This window comes from Aphelocoma coerulescens, chromosome 5 (assembly GCF_041296385.1).
Source record: "Aphelocoma coerulescens isolate FSJ_1873_10779 chromosome 5, UR_Acoe_1.0, whole genome shotgun sequence".
Lineage (NCBI taxonomy): Eukaryota > Metazoa > Chordata > Aves > Passeriformes > Corvidae > Aphelocoma > Aphelocoma coerulescens.
Window position 1 is genome coordinate 20,890,725 of NC_091019.1, and position 17,073 is coordinate 20,907,797.

General features: G+C 41.5%; 1 protein-coding gene across 1 annotated transcript in view; it reads right to left on the bottom strand.

Moving 5' to 3' along the window:
• The window catches only part of MUC2 (mucin 2, oligomeric mucus/gel-forming), a 70,426-nt gene that overhangs the window by 39,178 nt on the left and 14,175 nt on the right, over positions 1 to 17,073 (bottom strand). The window contains exons 18-33 of the mRNA XM_069018733.1: positions 16,897 to 17,006; positions 16,347 to 16,498; positions 15,777 to 15,915; positions 15,122 to 15,232; positions 14,642 to 14,821; positions 13,424 to 13,663; positions 12,040 to 12,196; positions 10,742 to 10,870; positions 8,808 to 8,958; positions 8,028 to 8,071; positions 7,250 to 7,465; positions 6,876 to 6,905; positions 6,092 to 6,516; positions 2,315 to 2,612; positions 1,946 to 2,006; positions 934 to 1,250 (exon numbers count right to left, since the gene is read on the bottom strand). Of these exons, the coding sequence (XP_068874834.1) occupies positions 934 to 1,250; positions 1,946 to 2,006; positions 2,315 to 2,612; positions 6,092 to 6,516; positions 6,876 to 6,905; positions 7,250 to 7,465; positions 8,028 to 8,071; positions 8,808 to 8,958; positions 10,742 to 10,870; positions 12,040 to 12,196; positions 13,424 to 13,663; positions 14,642 to 14,821; positions 15,122 to 15,232; positions 15,777 to 15,915; positions 16,347 to 16,498; positions 16,897 to 17,006 (2,760 nt within the window). The remainder of the gene's footprint in view (positions 1 to 933; positions 1,251 to 1,945; positions 2,007 to 2,314; positions 2,613 to 6,091; positions 6,517 to 6,875; positions 6,906 to 7,249; positions 7,466 to 8,027; positions 8,072 to 8,807; positions 8,959 to 10,741; positions 10,871 to 12,039; positions 12,197 to 13,423; positions 13,664 to 14,641; positions 14,822 to 15,121; positions 15,233 to 15,776; positions 15,916 to 16,346; positions 16,499 to 16,896; positions 17,007 to 17,073) is intronic.

A 17,073-nucleotide genomic window follows, 5' to 3' on the forward strand; every position in this document is an offset into this window, starting at 1 on the left:
CACAGGTGGTGCTCTGGGCACCCCCTGCACCCAACAGTGCCCCTCAGGCACTCAGCCAACACTGGCCACAAGAAAGCTCAGTGGTGTGGCCAGGCCTCCCCTTCTTGGCCCTACAAACCACTCCAGGCCCAAATCGGGACACAGGCACTGACGAGTTACGCGTGTGCCCCCCACAGATGGGTCACATTGCTTTGTATGGACTCTCGTGTGCAAAAAAACACTCACATAAAACCCCCACAGGAGGCAGAGACCAACTGAGCAGAGACTCCTGCCACTCTCTCAGCTTCCTGGGCCATGCACACCACCTCACTATCTCACGGAGAACTCAACCACTGGGATGGCACCCAACCACAGGGAAAGCAGGCACAGGATGCACGCTGCTGATAAAGCCTCAGCTGCTTCCCAGCAGCACACAGATAGGTGGAGACAAGCGCCAATGGGAACACTGGTAGAATCCAGCTGCCCCAGAGCCTGTGTCCGTGGAAAGGGACAATCTGCATTCTGAAACCTTTCCCCAGACTCTGCCAGGGAGAGCCTTGGAAGCATCCTACAGCCCAAACCCCTGATAAGTAGCAGCAATGGCCACAGAGACAAAACAGGAGAGAAAGAGAAAAAATTTGTACAGCTGTGCCCAAACAGAGCCTGAAATGCTACTGCCACAAGACCAAGCCCCACTCCAACTGCACTCCATGGGTCCAGTGACTACATTCTGGCCAGCTGAAGGACACGGTCCAATAGCAGCAAAAACAACATTCCCATCACTTCAGTATCTGTCTAAGCTGGGATTCAGCTCGAAATACCCCCTTGAAGCACTGTTGAGTCAGGGAAGACAAGGCCTTCTCTCAGGGACCTCTAAATCCTTGTTCCTTATAAACAGCCAACCTGAAGACTGGTTTGGGCCACAGGACTTTTCCTGGGGTGCCCAAAAGTTACATCCATCCTTGATCCCATACAGACACATATGGAGGTGTTCATGGGCCTTCACTACTCCCACAGCAAGGCCAGAAATGACAACAGAACCAGAGAATTTCTTGTCGATTCTGTACTTGGGGGCACAGGGGTTTTGGTGAGAATTATTGCTTTTGGGAACATACTTCCAGGACTTGGGGTGGGTGTTGGTGATCCAGTAACAGTGGTCGTTGTGCTCGTAGGGCTGGTGGTGGTTGTGGTGGTTGTGGTTGTGGTGGGAGTCTGCGGTGATGCGGAAGTGGTTGTCAATTCTTGTGTAGGGGGTGCTGTGCTCGGTGTGCCTGTTAGAAAGAGCAGGGACAGAGAAAACAGACAAAGGCACAAAGGCATGAGTGCGACTCAATGTGAACTGAACAGAAGCTGTGCATGAGGCAGCTGCCAGACATAGACAGATCAGCCCGCCCATAGCACATGAAAGATCTGTATCAGTAGCCCTTCCTTTCTGGCCTCAGAAAGCAGAATCCTTGAAATCCATGCACAGAAAAGGTGATGGCCCACCTCTCCTAGCAAAAAGACTGGGCATGGTTCTGGAAGGTGCTTCTCACAAAATCAGAGAGACCTACCAATAGGGAAGAGATTAGGAGGAATAATGCTTTCAATCTGGCTGGAGCTTTCTATCTCTGCCTCATTACCCAAACACCTCACAAATCCCTGAAGCAAGGGCTGTGACGGGAATCCGTGGGCAGAGATGGAAGTGGGAAGAGGTATAAGTTCCTGCCTGACTGTCATGAAATTTCCCTGTGGTGGAATGTCAGCCTGATGAAGGGCTTCCCAGAGTTCTAGCAGATGGCATCAGCAAAAGTCTACAGTTCATAGCAAGTGGCATTCTTCAGCACAAAACTGTTTCCAAAAGTCTCCCAAGGTAATCGTTGCTTCTAAGATCTAGAACAACTGGCATCCACTTGCACTGACATGGCAAAGGAGGAGGAGAAAGGGAAGAAAGTCTGCTCAGCTGTTCCTAGAATGAGAGTCTCACAGACTATAGTCCCACTCCAATTGCCCTCCATGCATGGGTCCAGTGACTACATTCTGGCCAGCTGAAGGACACAGTCCAACAGCAGCAAAAGCAACATTTCCCATCAGTTCAGCATCTGTCTAAGCTGGGCACCAGCATGAAATTTCTCACGTTGAGTCAGGGAAGACAAGACCTTCACCCTAGGACCCCTAAATCCTTGTTCTTTGAAACCAGCCAGTCAAAAGGCCAGCTTTCAGCACAGCCACTTCAGGGGATGCACAGTAATTACTCCCATCTGCAATCCCATGGGGACACACTAAAGGAGGCGTGAAGGCACCCTCATTTCTTCCATAGCAAAGGAACACATGAGAGCACAGATCAGAAGAGTACCTGGAGTTGGAAGGGTGGTGGTGTATGTTGGCGTGGGCGTGGATGTGCTTGAAGTAGTTGAAATGGGTGTTGTTGAGACAGGAACAGTCGTTGTAGTCTGCGGAGTGGTGCTGGTAGGGGTGGTGGTGCTGGGGGGCAGTGGGGTGGTGGTGGTGGTGGTGGTAGGGGTGGTACTGCTGGGAGTCTTCTCTGCTGTTGGCGTTGGAGCGGTTGTTGATATTGTTGTAGAGGACACAGCGCTCGTTGTGGATGAAGGTGTGGAAGTTGAGGTGCTCGTGGTGCTTGGAGTTGGAAGACACTCTGGTCTGTTGGGGGTGCAGCAGATACTGATCTCGTAGTTGAGGCACACTGGCATCGGTATGATACCTCCTATCTGCTGATCTTTATTGTTACAGATGAGCCCTACGTTAACATTACATTCCACTTTCTGCCCTAAATCTGCAATGGAAGTGTTAGGGAATTTCTCTGCTCGGCATGAAATATTCTCAGCTTTCGCACAGATCCAGGAGGGGTCGTTCTTCAAAATGTTCTCAAAGGTTTCGTAGTCACCACTGTTCCTGTCAGAACCATCTGGGTAACTCACATCGATCCAGTCCGTCCAGACGCAGTCACAGGCTGGGAGGTGACAACAAGATGGACAATTAGAAACAGACAGGTCAGAGACGACAATCCAGGGCACCAGCTCATACACAGGTGGTGCTCTGGGCACCCCCTGCACCCAACGGTGCCCCTCAGGCACTCAGCCAACACTGGCCACAAGAAAGCTCAGTGGTGTGGCCAGGCCTCCCCTGGCCCAAATCGGGACACAGGCACTGACGAGTTACGCGTGTGCCCCCCACAGATGGGTCACATTGCTTTGTATGGACTCTCGTGTGCAAAAAAACACTCACATAAAACCCCCACAGGAGGCAGAGACCAACTGAGCAGAGACTCCTGCCACTCTCTCAGCTTCCTGGGCCATGCACACCACCTCACTATCTCACGGAGAACTCAACCACTGGGATGGCACCCAACCACAGGGAAAGCAGGCACAGGATGCACGCTGCTGATAAAGCCTCAGCTGCTTCCCAGCAGCACACAGATAGGTGGAGACAAGCGCCAATGGGAACACTGGTAGAATCCAGCTGCCCCAGAGCCTGTGTCCGTGGAAAGGGACAATCTGCATTCTGAAACCTTTCCCCAAACTCTGCCAGGGAGAGCCTTGGAAGCATCCTACAGCCCAAACCCCTGATAAGTAGCAGCAATGGCCACAGAGACAAAACAGGAGAGAAAGAGAAAAAATTTGTACAGCTGTGCCCAAACAGAGCCTGATATGCTACTGCCACAAGACCAAGCCCCACTCCAACTGCACTCCATGGGTCCAGTGACTACATTCTGGCCAGCTGAAGGACACGGTCCAATAGCAGCAAAAACAACATTCCCATCACTTCAGTATCTGTCTAAGCTGGGATTCAGCTCGAAATACCCCCCTGAAGCACTGTTGAGTCAGGGAAGACAAGGCCTTCTCTCAGGGACCTCTAAATCCTTGTTCCTTATAAACAGCCAACCTGAAGACTGGTTTGGGCCACAGGACTTTTCCTGGGGTGCCCAAAAGTTACATCCATCCTTGATCCCATACAGACACATATGGAGGTGTTCATGGGCCTTCACTACTCCCACAGCAAGGCCAGAAATGACAACAGAACCAGAGAATTTCTTGTCGATTCTGTACTTGGGGGCACAGGGGTTTTGGTGAGAATTATTGCTTTTGGGAACATACTTCCAGGACTTGGGGTGGGTGTTGGTGATCCAGTAACAGTGGTCGTTGTGCTCGTAGGGCTGGTGGTGGTTGTGGTGGTTGTGGTTGTGGTGGGAGTCTGCGGTGATGCGGAAGTGGTTGTCAATTCTTGTGTAGGGGGTGCTGTGCTCGGTGTGCCTGTTAGAAAGAGCAGGGACAGAGAAAACAGACAAAGGCACAAAGGCATGAGTGCGACTCAATGTGAACTGAACAGAAGCTGTGCATGAGGCAGCTGCCAGACATAGACAGATCAGCCCGCCCATAGCACATGAAAGATCTGTATCAGTAGCCCTTCCTTTCTGGCCTCAGAAAGCAGAATCCTTGAAATCCATGCACAGAAAAGGTGATGGCCCACCTCTCCTAGCAAAAAGACTGGGCATGGTTCTGGAAGGTGCTTCTCACAAAATCAGAGAGACCTACCAATAGGGAAGAGATTAGGAGGAATAATGCTTTCAATCTGGCTGGAGCTTTCTATCTCTGCCTCATTACCCAAACACCTCACAAATCCCTGAAGCAAGGGCTGTGACGGGAATCCGTGGGCAGAGATGGAAGTGGGAAGAGGTATAAGTTCCTGCCTGACTGTCATGAAATTTCCCTGTGGTGGAATGTCAGCCTGATGAAGGGCTTCCCAGAGTTCTAGCAGATGGCATCAGCAAAAGTCTACAGTTCATAGCAAGTGGCATTCTTCAGCACAAAACTGTTTCCAAAAGTCTCCCAAGGTAATCGTTGCTTCTAAGATCTAGAACAACTGGCATCCACTTGCACTGGATGCACTGATCTACTCCATGGCAAAGGAGGAGGAGAAAGGGAAGAAAGTCTGCCCAGCTGTTCCTAGAATGAGAGTCTCACAGACTATAGTCCCACTCCAATTGCCCTCCATGCATGGGTCCAGTGACTACATTCTGGCCAGCTGAAGGACACAGTCCAACAGCAGCAAAAGCAACATTTCCCATCAGTTCAGCATCTGTCTAAGCTGGGCACCAGCATGAAATTTCTCACGTTGAGTCAGGGAAGACAAGACCTTCACCCTAGGACCCCTAAATCCTTGTTCTTTGAAACCAGCCAGTCAAAAGGCCAGCTTTCAGCACAGCCACTTCAGGGGATGCACAGTAATTACTCCCATCTGCAATCCCATGGGGACACACTAAAGGAGGCGTGAAGGCACCCTCATTTCTTCCATAGCAAAGGAACACATGAGAGCACAGATCAGAAGAGTACCTGGAGTTGGAAGGGTGGTGGTGTATGTTGGCGTGGGCGTGGATGTGCTTGAAGTAGTTGAAATGGGTGTTGTTGAGACAGGAACAGTCGTTGTAGTCTGTGGAGTGGTGCTGGTAGTTGTGGGAGTCTCTGCTGAGAAGGGAGTCGTCGATTTTGGTGTGCTTGGTGTAGGTGGGGCTGGTAGAAAGGGCAGGGAAAGAGAAAACAGACAAAGGCACAAAGGCATGAGTGCAACTCAATAGGAAGCTGTGCATGAGGCAGCTGCCACAGACATAGAAAGGTCTGCCCACCCTTAGCACAGCAAAGGTCCCTAGCACCTGCCCTCCCTTTCTGGCCCCAGAAAGCAGAATCCTTGACATCCATGCACAGAGACGGTCATGGCCCTCCTTTCCTAGTGAAGAGATTAGGCATGGTGCTGGAAGGTGCCTCTGACAAGATCAGAAAGATCACGTCAGCCTGAAGAAGGAAGCCTGCACAGCCCCACCCAGAAAATGCCTCTAGCAACAGGAGTTTGAAGCATGGCCTCTCTTTTCTCACACAGCAGGTCCTTCTGGGAATATTGTCTCCAGCAAAAACTTAAAACTCCAAATCCTCCTAAGTAAGACTTCCTTCCAGATCAACGTTTTCTGTGCCTGTGACCTGCCTTTATTAGCCAGCACTTTTATTTCTCCAATCACAAAGTAAGATGACAGAGTATTTTTCTGTTAAATACCTGTAGATGTTGAAGTTACTGGAGAGGGAACCGATGGTGTATGCTCACTTGTTGTGGAATGGATGTGTACAGGCGTGGTGGTAATTTCTGTTGAAGTCCTGGTTGTAGTGGTGGTGGGTATTGTTATCTTGGTCGTGGTTGAAGCTGGAGTGTGTGGTATAGTAGGTGTAATTGTAGGCCCACAAGGAATTTCCTGCCACTCACAACAGTTTACTCTGATTTCATAATTATAGCAAAGTTGCCACATAGTTACATCTTGCTCATCATTTTTACAGATTAATCCATATGTAACATTACACTCTACTTTCTGACCAAGTTCTTCTAAGCTCACATCAGGTTTATCCTTAGCCCTGCATTCAATTTGTTCAGGAGCTGTACATATTTTGTTTCCATGGTTTCTTATTTCATCATATGTTTCATAGTCACCACCACCTTCTTCAGGTTTACTAACATCAAACCACTCAGTCCAATCACAGATTAGTCCAAAACATGGAGCTGCAAGAAAAGACAGAGATTTCAGAGTTTACAGAGAACATCCTGAGAAGATCCATTTTTTATTTTCTTCCATTCAGGACTAGAGAAGTGCATTGCAATTCGTCATCTTTCCAAAGAAAAGAGTTCTAAAATCAGTTCTATATTACCAGGTCTTCATACCGGAAGTTTTGCATCAAAGTAAAATCACCAAGTGGAAGCCTATAAAGGTCCTTCTCTCTCTACTAATGACACTTTTGAAATTATAAAAAACTATTCCTTTTTGTTTAAAATATGTTTTTCTGTAGTAATTGTCTTTAATTTACTCTCTTTAAATATTCATTTGACATTTTTAACAACTTTGGTTTGTATTTGTAACTTACTTGTAGTTACTGGATGGCTTGTAGTGGTAACTGAAATAGAACAAAAAAGAGATTATCATTTCAAAAGAAATAAAATAGTATATATTTTTTCTGACACTCTTGACAATACTTCTACTATCCCATTAGGATATTGAAAAGCTAGCATGGTTTTTCAGAAATAGGAAGGCACCCTGTACATTTATATTTAAAATTTCTTTCATAAGAAATAAATCAACTCAAAATGCTAAAAGTCTTTCTTAGTGTGGTGTGATAAAACAATCCATAAATATTGCTCTATCTGTGTCAACTATAATCCCATATAACTGTACATTCTGTATTTAAAATACTTTCCTTAAAGAAAGCAATTTTTAGATCACATCCGTATTAATGATTACCTGTGGTGGTGGTGGTGATGGTGGTGGTGGTAAGAGTACTGGCAGGGAAGGGGGTTGAAATGGTTGTAGGTGAAGATGTTGGACAAGGATAGACATCACCAGGAACTACAGAACCATTTTCTGCACAAATGTACGTTATACACATGTCGCCATCCTGTACTTGTCCCACAATAGCACCCACTTCATAACTCGTTCCATTGATGACACAAGGACACCCTGCAAGAAAGAGCTTTACTGTGCAATTTTTCTACTACCATGTAAGAAGCAGAGACAAAATACTTATGGACAAGAGAGCATTTACATGAGTCATGCATGTTTTTCAGAGATGTACCTGGAACTTAGATCTACTATATTGTGCTAATTTAGATTTAAAGCAATGTTAGAACATATTTAATCAAGTCCTGCATAAAATGCTTGGTGGTGCAGACTTAGAAAGTATGTTTTAAAATGTTCTGAGAGAAATAATAATTGCAATTTACTATCTGACACTTTTATATAATAACTACATGTTCAGGAAGTGCAACCTCTTGTAGCAAAATCCATTCGTTTGGATATGGGACATGGGGAGAAAGAAGGAAGGGACATGAGAAAAAGGTTGAGCCAGAAGTACTAACAGCAAGGTTCAACAAAAGTGCTGCCAAATTTTCTTCAGTCACAACTTCCACTAGCACAGGAAAGAATTATTCTAAATCAATACTAAGTCTATTGTAGAGTCAGACATAGCAGCTCTATGCATTTTTTTTCTTTTTGTTTCCAGAAAAACCCAAACGTTATTTACCTGGGAGTGGTTTACACTCTATGGATCCTGAGGGGACACAGATACTAAAAGAAAAATTTTTAAAAATTAGAATGTTGCTGATGTTTTGTGACACCAGTTAGCAGAGTCAAGAGCACAGAAACATAGATATTTATCATCTGATCTTCATTCACACTACTGGATATTTTTCTGGGCATATTTTCTAGTATTACCCACCATTTTTCTTTTAAACTAAGTCACTACTTTTAGTACAACATCTTAAAACTGCCATGAAACACTTTGTGTTGCAAGTTGCAATACTGCAGTAACAACTGTTTTGCAGAGTGAGCTTACAGCTAGATCAGATTATTCTCTGGTCACCATGTGGAGCCAGAGGTGTAAGTGCTATCATTGCTAACACTCTAAGCATGAACAGTTGGGGCTCAACTATCTCTTTCAGGGCAAGAGTATTTCAGATTACAGTGATTTTGAAGTCCCAGCTCTAAGTGAGAATGCAAGGCAGAGTAGCCCCTCTCTTCCCAAAGAGTCGTGAGAATCTACAGGGTGTTTTAGAAGTTCATCCAGGTTTCCTGCCATTATATCATTTATGACAGTTGACAGGTATAATTAGTGAATTTGCTAATACACTTATTGTAATAACACTACCAACCTGAAATCTGGATTATTATGGGTTTGGAAAATTATGAAATGCAAGAATATACCAGCTCTTCAGCTGAAGTTGCATCTGAGGCCCAGTAAAATAAATAGGGGCTCAGCATACACAAATTATTTCCTGAATTAATGCAAGTAATTTTTATATACCATATTGTACAGTTTTCTTCTGTGGGTACTTCTTGCCCAGGGGGTATATGGATTCCACCTTCAATGTAACACCCACATTTATCTTCAGTCACACATTCCTTTGTCTCTTCATTATAAATAGGCTTGTCCATAGGGCATCTGGGGTAGCAACCTATTGATGACAGGTAGAACAGAATACAGGATGAAGAAAAAGTACAACAAGTTAACTCAGTGATATGTTACCTTCTGAAGGTAAATTATTCTCATTGAATCAAGCATAGTGAAAGAAATCTAAAACTTCCCACTCAAATCAATCTGTGGACAATTAGTCTTTCCAAAAGACTTAAACAGTTTTCATTGATAATACTGGGGTGAGGAGGATTAAGTAAGAGGTTTTTTTATGAAAACTAGTGATGTTTCTTTTTCTTAGTTCAATACCTTGGAAAAATCCCTAATTTATACTCCTTTCCATGGGCAGCTAGTAATTTTATGACAAAGAAACACCCCAATTCTTGTATAGATCACTATATCAAGAAAACTTTCATGAGGAACATGGAAGCAGATTCACTAACAAACATGTTTTTCACTACACTTCTTGGAACATTAGACCTTGTTTATATACCTTAAATACACCAGGTATCTCTATCTCAAACAAATAATTTATCTGTGTTTTTCCTTACCTTCGGGCAGTGATCCAAACCTCACTGCAAGGGATTAATCGACTGTCAATTCTCATTCCACTTTTCATGTAAATACACTTAAAAATATTATTCTGTTATTATTATTATATCTCCTTCCTCCAAATAAACTCCTATTAAGTCCAATTATTAATGACATGAAGTCCTGTTTATACTGTACTGGCGTTCTAAATAGCCTTTAAACCGAAGCACCACGTAATTAACTGGTACTTAAAAGTCACTTTACACTGCCAGACTGTACTTAAGATGTCCTCACAAAAATAGGTGTGCTCTGTATTTCTATTGAAATTAAACAACAAAAATAATTCAGAAAGACAATTGTATATATAATAATCTGCCTTTTGACACATCCCAAGCCTTTCTAATAATATAAGACAATTTATTTTAAAACACAGAGGTTTATTGGGTTTTTTAAAAATATTTTGGTTCAGGATTTTTGTTGATTTTTTTAGTAAGGGTTTTTGGTGGTGTTTTGTTTTCTTTTGTTTCTCTTGAGTTTTGGTTTGTTTGAGTTTTTTCTTTTAATTTTTTTACCAGCAGTTCAAAGCAAAGTGAAACTCAAGGCATTTCTTGCCAATCCCTAAACTGCGCTTCCAGTCCAGACCAAAAAGGCTATATGGCTGAAAATATGGCTTTTTTCTCCAGCTTTACCATGTGGTAAACCAGAAAATACTTGTAAAGTCCTTCACATTCTTGGATCATTACAGTCCCTTTCATGTGAAATTCCTGTTCCATTATCAACCACAAGGACTGTCACCCACTAATTTCGCATCTACAAATGAAATAGAATCTCCATTAAGAATCTAATCTATAGCTGCATCAGTGTGTCTGCTATGAAAGATATTTATCTTCCAGGTAGGTGAATGTTGCACATTCATCTAGTAAAGGCAAGATGATCTGATGCTTAAAAAATGATAACTTTAAAAACCCCCAACTATCAGTGACTTGCTTCTTTGCCATATCAAAAATTTTCCTTTTGAAACACTTTAGCATGGGATTCAAAATAACCATGATGTAATTATACTGCATGTTTTGGGATATTATCCAAGCAGAGACCTAGTTTTATGTAACTATCACCCATTGATGTTAATAAATAATAAATTACATTATAGGAAACGTTTATGTAAGACTGGAGGCAAATTCAACACATCGGATTTAGGAACATCTCATCAAATTCACTGACTAGTCCACAATTATTAAAAGATACCTGAACAAAGTTATACAAAGCACAATATAAAATGGCAAGGAATTTATTACCTTCCAGTAATGGTATTGTAAAGTTGGTGCTGACATTATTGATCATCCTGCAGGTTGTGATATTACTGCCACAAGGCTCATAGTGCCAGTCACACTCATTGCGAGGGTTGTAGTAGTCACAGAATATTGCTGATGAGAAAAGAGAGAAGCTGGTTAAAAACAAGGTTGCCAGAATGCAGTTCTGAGCAGGCCTTTAAAGGCACAAGCTACATGAGTCTAAAAGTTAAGCCAGCCAAATTTCTCTTGAGGTACAAGACCTGGACTTTCGCCTACTCTGCTTAAACTTAGGATACATCAAAACACTGCTGCCCAAAATTTTCATTCTAAATATTCCAGCCACTGAGTAAAAATGCTTCAAATAATAAAGAAAAAAAAATTTTTAAATTATTTTGGTTTAAAATTAAGGGTATATTTCTGAGAGTATTTTTCTTCCATAGCTACTAGCAAACTCCTAAATATTTTTCCATTTTATACAAAATAGTTCCATCTTGCTGTATCACATAAGCTGAGAGTCCAAGAGGAAGCATATGAGACATTACGAATACAACTTAAATTCAGCTTAGATAGCTACAGAGAGAGGAAGGAGCTTTTGTAACTAATATATCAGAGATGAATGAAACTTAAATTTTTTTTTCACTGGCTTCTTACACTTAAAAACTCAAATTAATCCAAATTCTGAATCTGACTGAATTTTTAAAATTAAAAAAATATTAATTTCTGCTACTTAGAATCTCAAAATTTTGACTTGAGCAATTTTTGGGTAATATTAATTTAAATGTTATTTACATTAATTTATGACGTACTGGTATGAATATTAGCACCACTAATAGACACTACTTAACATACACAACACTGATTAGGTTCAGTGCTACAGCACAGGAGTGCTATATACTTTTTGCTAAAATCAAATTCTGAATAATTTGAAGAACTGAGAGAGAAGAAAGATAACAGAGGAAGAGAGGAAGAGAAGAGAAGAGAAGAGAAGAGAAGAGAAGAGAAGAGAAGAGAAGAGAAGAGAAGAGAAGAGAAGAGAAGAGAAGAGAAGAGAAGAGAAGAGAAGAGAAGAGAAGAGAAGAGAAGAGAAGAGAAGAGAAGAGAAGAGAAGAGAAGAGAAGAGAAGGCTGAATAAAAGACAACTGAAATACACAAATTTACTAGCCCTGTTTTCTCCCTGATATGCTGAGAAAATAGATTTCACTGAGTAGCCAGCATGACCTTGCAGTGACTGTACTAATGATTTATTTGACTGCTTTCTGACAGCAGCTAGAAAGGTAGAGTTATGTTTATCTGTTACTCACGGCAGATATCAGGAGTTCTCCAGAAAACACAGGCCTCAGCCTTGATACACTCCTGGGCATATGCAGCAACTGCAGAGCAGAAGCACTCGCAATCTCCACCGCTGTCACAAGAGCAGGCATCATGAACACAAGCTTCATAGAAAGGAAGTGGGTTCACCTGTCAGGGGAAGAAGTAATGCCTCAGTTCATCTCCAAATTAGTTTTCAAACTAATACATTTGAGGGCTCTTGATATATGGGAATTAAGCTGGGCAGGAATGAGCCTAAGAGTGTCTAAGAGTTACCAAATCACAAACAAACATTTGCAGGCTTGAAGCTGCTCAATATATTTTAGGGAATAATAGACTTAAAATAATACAGCTCCTTCAAAAGTTGCTACGACTGAAAAAAAAAGTTTGAGTCCTTGGCAGTGCCCCCATTTTCTAACAGAGTTCCATTTTAGTGCTCTCAAAACCAAGTTGAACTGATGCCAGTGAAATCTTATCTTTCACTAAGCTCTGCCAAGCAAATGGTGAACAATGTTAGAAAGACTACATTCACAGCAAATAGGAAGCATATAATTTTATGCCTGTCAGTTTTTGGAGTTTATCCAATGACATATTAAAAAAAGCTTTTTTTTTTTTGTTTGAGACTGCAAGAGGAGAAACTTAGACTGGATTTTTGCTGCTGAAGTAAACCACGTGGAAACATATAATAAAGTAAATTAATACTTGTTTGTAACTTTTCCACCGTGAGTTAAGAAAGAACTGTTGTTAAGATTACCGTACTTCAGAAAAGAGATGAGAAATTAAGAGGAGTGCTCTCTGTGTGCTGTACTCTAGAAGCTGTGGGCTGTCACAGTGTTTGCTGTGGCAATTTGGAGGCACAGTACCAGCAGCTGTCTGTCTAAACTATGTGATGTCGGTGGTCTCCAAAAAGATCCTTTCATGGGTTGAATACTACAAGAAGTAGTAGCCTCTTCAACAGCCACCTTTCAAGTTTAGTATGAATTTCCATCAGGAGATGGGTCTGAGGATTAAGTACTTATATATGCAGTACTCATAATACTGTCTCTCAACAAGAGATGGTGCAACTGCAGCAAACACAGACCTGTTCAGGCTACATTTCTGAAGCTAACTTGCAGAGCAGTAGCAGTGAAACCATGGTGATGAATATGAGCTTGTACAGCCGGGGCTGCCACCACCACTGACAGTCCCATTGAGACTCAGACTACTTTGACTAAGGCCATGTGAAACGTGCTGACATTGTACACCTGTAGCTGTACTGAAGACTTAATTGAAGATCACTCTATTTAACCATATCTTCATTCATTTCTGATGGTCTTTTTGGTTCTGCATTATCAGAAATTCACTGTGCTGTCCCATCACCTACTGTCTTCTACAAACCTTGGAGTGACAAATTTTGAAGACTTCGCTCTGGATGATGCTGCATTCTTTCTCTGCCCAGGACTTCCGGTGTGGTTTCAGATCACAGGGCTTAATCTCTTGAGTGACATCTGGGCACATGGGAGACTGTTTCCAGGAATTTCCAAAATTCAGAGAATTAGACTCCTGCAGTCCACTCCTTGTTGTAAAGTCATTGTTTGCCTTGTCATCAAAGTTGCCACACAGACCGCACACTTTGCCCTGGAAAATAAAATTGAGTTTTTAAATATACCATGGAAGTGAGAAACAGGCTCAGGTAAAGTAAGAGCAAAACATTGACATGAAAAATGACAAATGGTTGTCTGTGTAAAATATGACTTTCCTCTTTACTGTCAAATCATTTGTACAGAAAATAAATCTTTATTTGTCCATCCTCAGAAAACTATTCAGCTGCCATATCTTCCCTCCCTGAAGTCAATTATATCTAGTGTATTTCCATATCTCTGTCACTATATCTAACTTAAAACATTAAAGGGTGCCCAAGCCTCTTACAGCTGAGAAGATTCAATTTATTCTCCATTCTTCTCAATTTATCATAACTCACCTATTAATATAAGCCTGAGGTAATTCATTTTTGCTCAAAGCTGGTTTTATTAAAAGTTTTTAACATAATGAGCACCGTTTCTTCATTCATGGAAAAGAAATGACAGGGACCCATTTTTCTTGAAAGAAAATGTATCAATCTGCCCTCAACAGTGAATTTTTGGTAGTGTTATTTAAGGTCCACCAGTCCCCTCAAGAAATGGTACGTCACTGTTTGCACAATGCCTCAATACTCTCCAATTCAGCATGCTGATTTTCAGGAAGCAGTACCATGGCCATACATTGCATAGGGAGTTTGGTTTTAACAGAGGGCTGAGATTGCATGTGGGTTTCCAAGCACATAAGCGGTCAGTCCATATTTCCTAAATTACTCTGAATGATTGACTAACAATACTCACAAACCCAAGAGTGCCTGAGATGTTTATCTCTATTGCAATAACATCCTATGCATTCTGTGCAATGCATTGTGATAGACTGTAAGAAACCCCAGAAGCACTTCTGCAAGCTGTGATAATGCAAGCTAATCATCAGTGCACAGAGGATATAGGAATTAGACATGGAGTCAGAATAAAAGAACATTTATGTTTCCTTGTCTATTCATAATACTACTTCAGAAAAAGACAGACAGGCACTAACTTTGTAATCAGGGCTCAGCTTGATGAAAACAGTAGTCTTCTTGTCCCAGATCAGCATCACACCATTGCTAGCCTCAATCACCAGGTACAGGCCGACTGTCCTGTTCCAATACTGCACATCATCACCAACATCTCGCTGAATTTCTTTGTAGTCTTTGTTCTCCAATTTCAGTTCAGTTTTCTGAAAGATAAAAAGAGAAGTATTGTAACACTAACTTCTATGATGAGACAAAATATTAGACACTCGTAACAATGCAACTCATTCTGAAACCAATAGCTCAAACTCTGGGATCCAAGATGGCAGAGAGTGGTGTAGCACTTCTGTTTGAGAGAGCTTTCATCACCTGAGAACCTACACCTTTACAGAATAATTTGACAGGGCCTCTGATGTTTGTTACAGGTGCTTTTAGGGGAGTGACTTTGGAGCAATACTTTTTTGGTAATACTTGACTACTGATATGTACTGACTATCATTACTCACCCCTAGGAACATTTTGATAGCCTTTGAGCAGGTGACTCCTGTAGTTCCACAAGGGACATTCTCTGTGATGATACTGAATGAGCCGCTGGAATTTTTGTCTCCACAAAAGTCCTATTGAAAATGAGAAAAAAAGGAAGATGACAAAATTAGGTAGAATATTTCATTTTAGTTAAATTTCATAATAATTGCAATAATTTAAATCTTCACAGTGTATAAATAGTTACTGCTCCTTCAAATGTGAGATCCTACATAAATGTATTTTTACAGAGTCATATACACATACTTCTATTCACACATATAAACAGTACATACAGTCTCAGCCTGGGAAAAGGAGTGGGACAAAAAAACAAAATGAGGAACATATCTTTAAATAGAAGTTTGAAGTTTCTAGGCTTAGAATTTGGATTTATTTCACAAATGATAGTTAGCTCTCACTATAACATAGTTCTGTTGCATATAATTTATGATATCTATATCTGAAAAAAAAAAAGCCACAGCTTGCCTGCACTGAAAATTTATCACACAACTTATCCTGGCAGAATGTGTTAACACCTCAGGAACAGTGATGGCAGGCAATAAGGAATGACAAAACCAAAGAGTAAAGTAGATTTTCAAGGCAATCAAATTCCATTTCAGCCCTCCCGATGAGCATTACCTGAGTAGCCACATATTCACAGCTCCCATCAAAGTCATAGAATTTCCCATCAAAAGTGTTGTAATGGCCACTTCCATATATCATACAAGTCCCATAGCACACGTTATCAGTGCATTTCCAAATCCCTTTCTGGCAGGTACTAGAAAAGAGCAGAAAAGTTGAATTTTCAGATTTCATCAAGAGTGTGCAGCTTGAAAAACTGCAGAACAAACCAAGCAGCTGCCTGATATAACTTGATAATGTGCAAAATATCCAAGCCTCAACTTCAATTGTTTGGCCTGTTTTTAAGCCTGTAATGGTTTTCCTCTGTTCAGCTACAATCTTTAGATCTGATAGTATTTGTGTTTAAATGAGTGAGTTTTCCTAGCAAGAGGTGCCCACTGAAAACAGAGGTAACTACTACCCCCATATTTTCAGCAGAATCTGTATTTTCTCAGATAGCAATAAGTATTCCTAAAAATTGATGCTACTTCCAGTTTTTGCAGCCACTGTAGTACATAACCCTAGACGGGAACTATTAATATGCTGCATGGAATATATTCTAGAAGATAATATAAAATTGTAACTCACCAGGTGTTGCAGTCCACTTTTATCTTCCCTCCAGTAGAATACCAGTCGTTATTATGACTGCATGGGCAGTCCTTTTGTTCAACACAGCCTCCTCTGCCATCATCAAATAGACCTTGAGGACACACACAGCCTGAGACACACTCTGTCTGGAACTAAGGAATATAAGGAGAAATGGTTACCTTAGGATAAAGCACTGCATCTTAATTCCATTTCTTCACAAGCCCTCTTTAAAAACTGCATTTGCAACCACACAGCCTAATATTGATTAGTTTTATAAGGTTCTTTTTTAATAGGTTTCTAATATTTTTCTTTTCTTTTTCACTTGGAAATTATGACTCTAAAGACCCAGTAGAAAGAAATAGGAGAGGGAAACCATAAGGAGAATTATAATGAAAATGGCAACAGATTAATATCATTGGGGGGGAAAAAGAGCAGCTTAAACCAAAGAGAAATAAACTGTTAGTTACAACTGTATTTGCTGTGTAGCACCATGTCATACAAAGAATACAGAATAAAGAAAGCATGACACAAAGAGAAGCTGAATACATACATGATCAATTTGAGGAGTATGACAGCTAAGTTGTACAGGTGTTTGCGAAGTCCACTTTGAGGATTCATTGCAGTCAAAGTATGTCTTGTTAGAAGAACATTCTGTTTCACCTGAAAGGTACATTGTTGCTTTAGATCAATCAAGAAAAGGCAAAAGAAATGTGAGTGAAAGATGGTA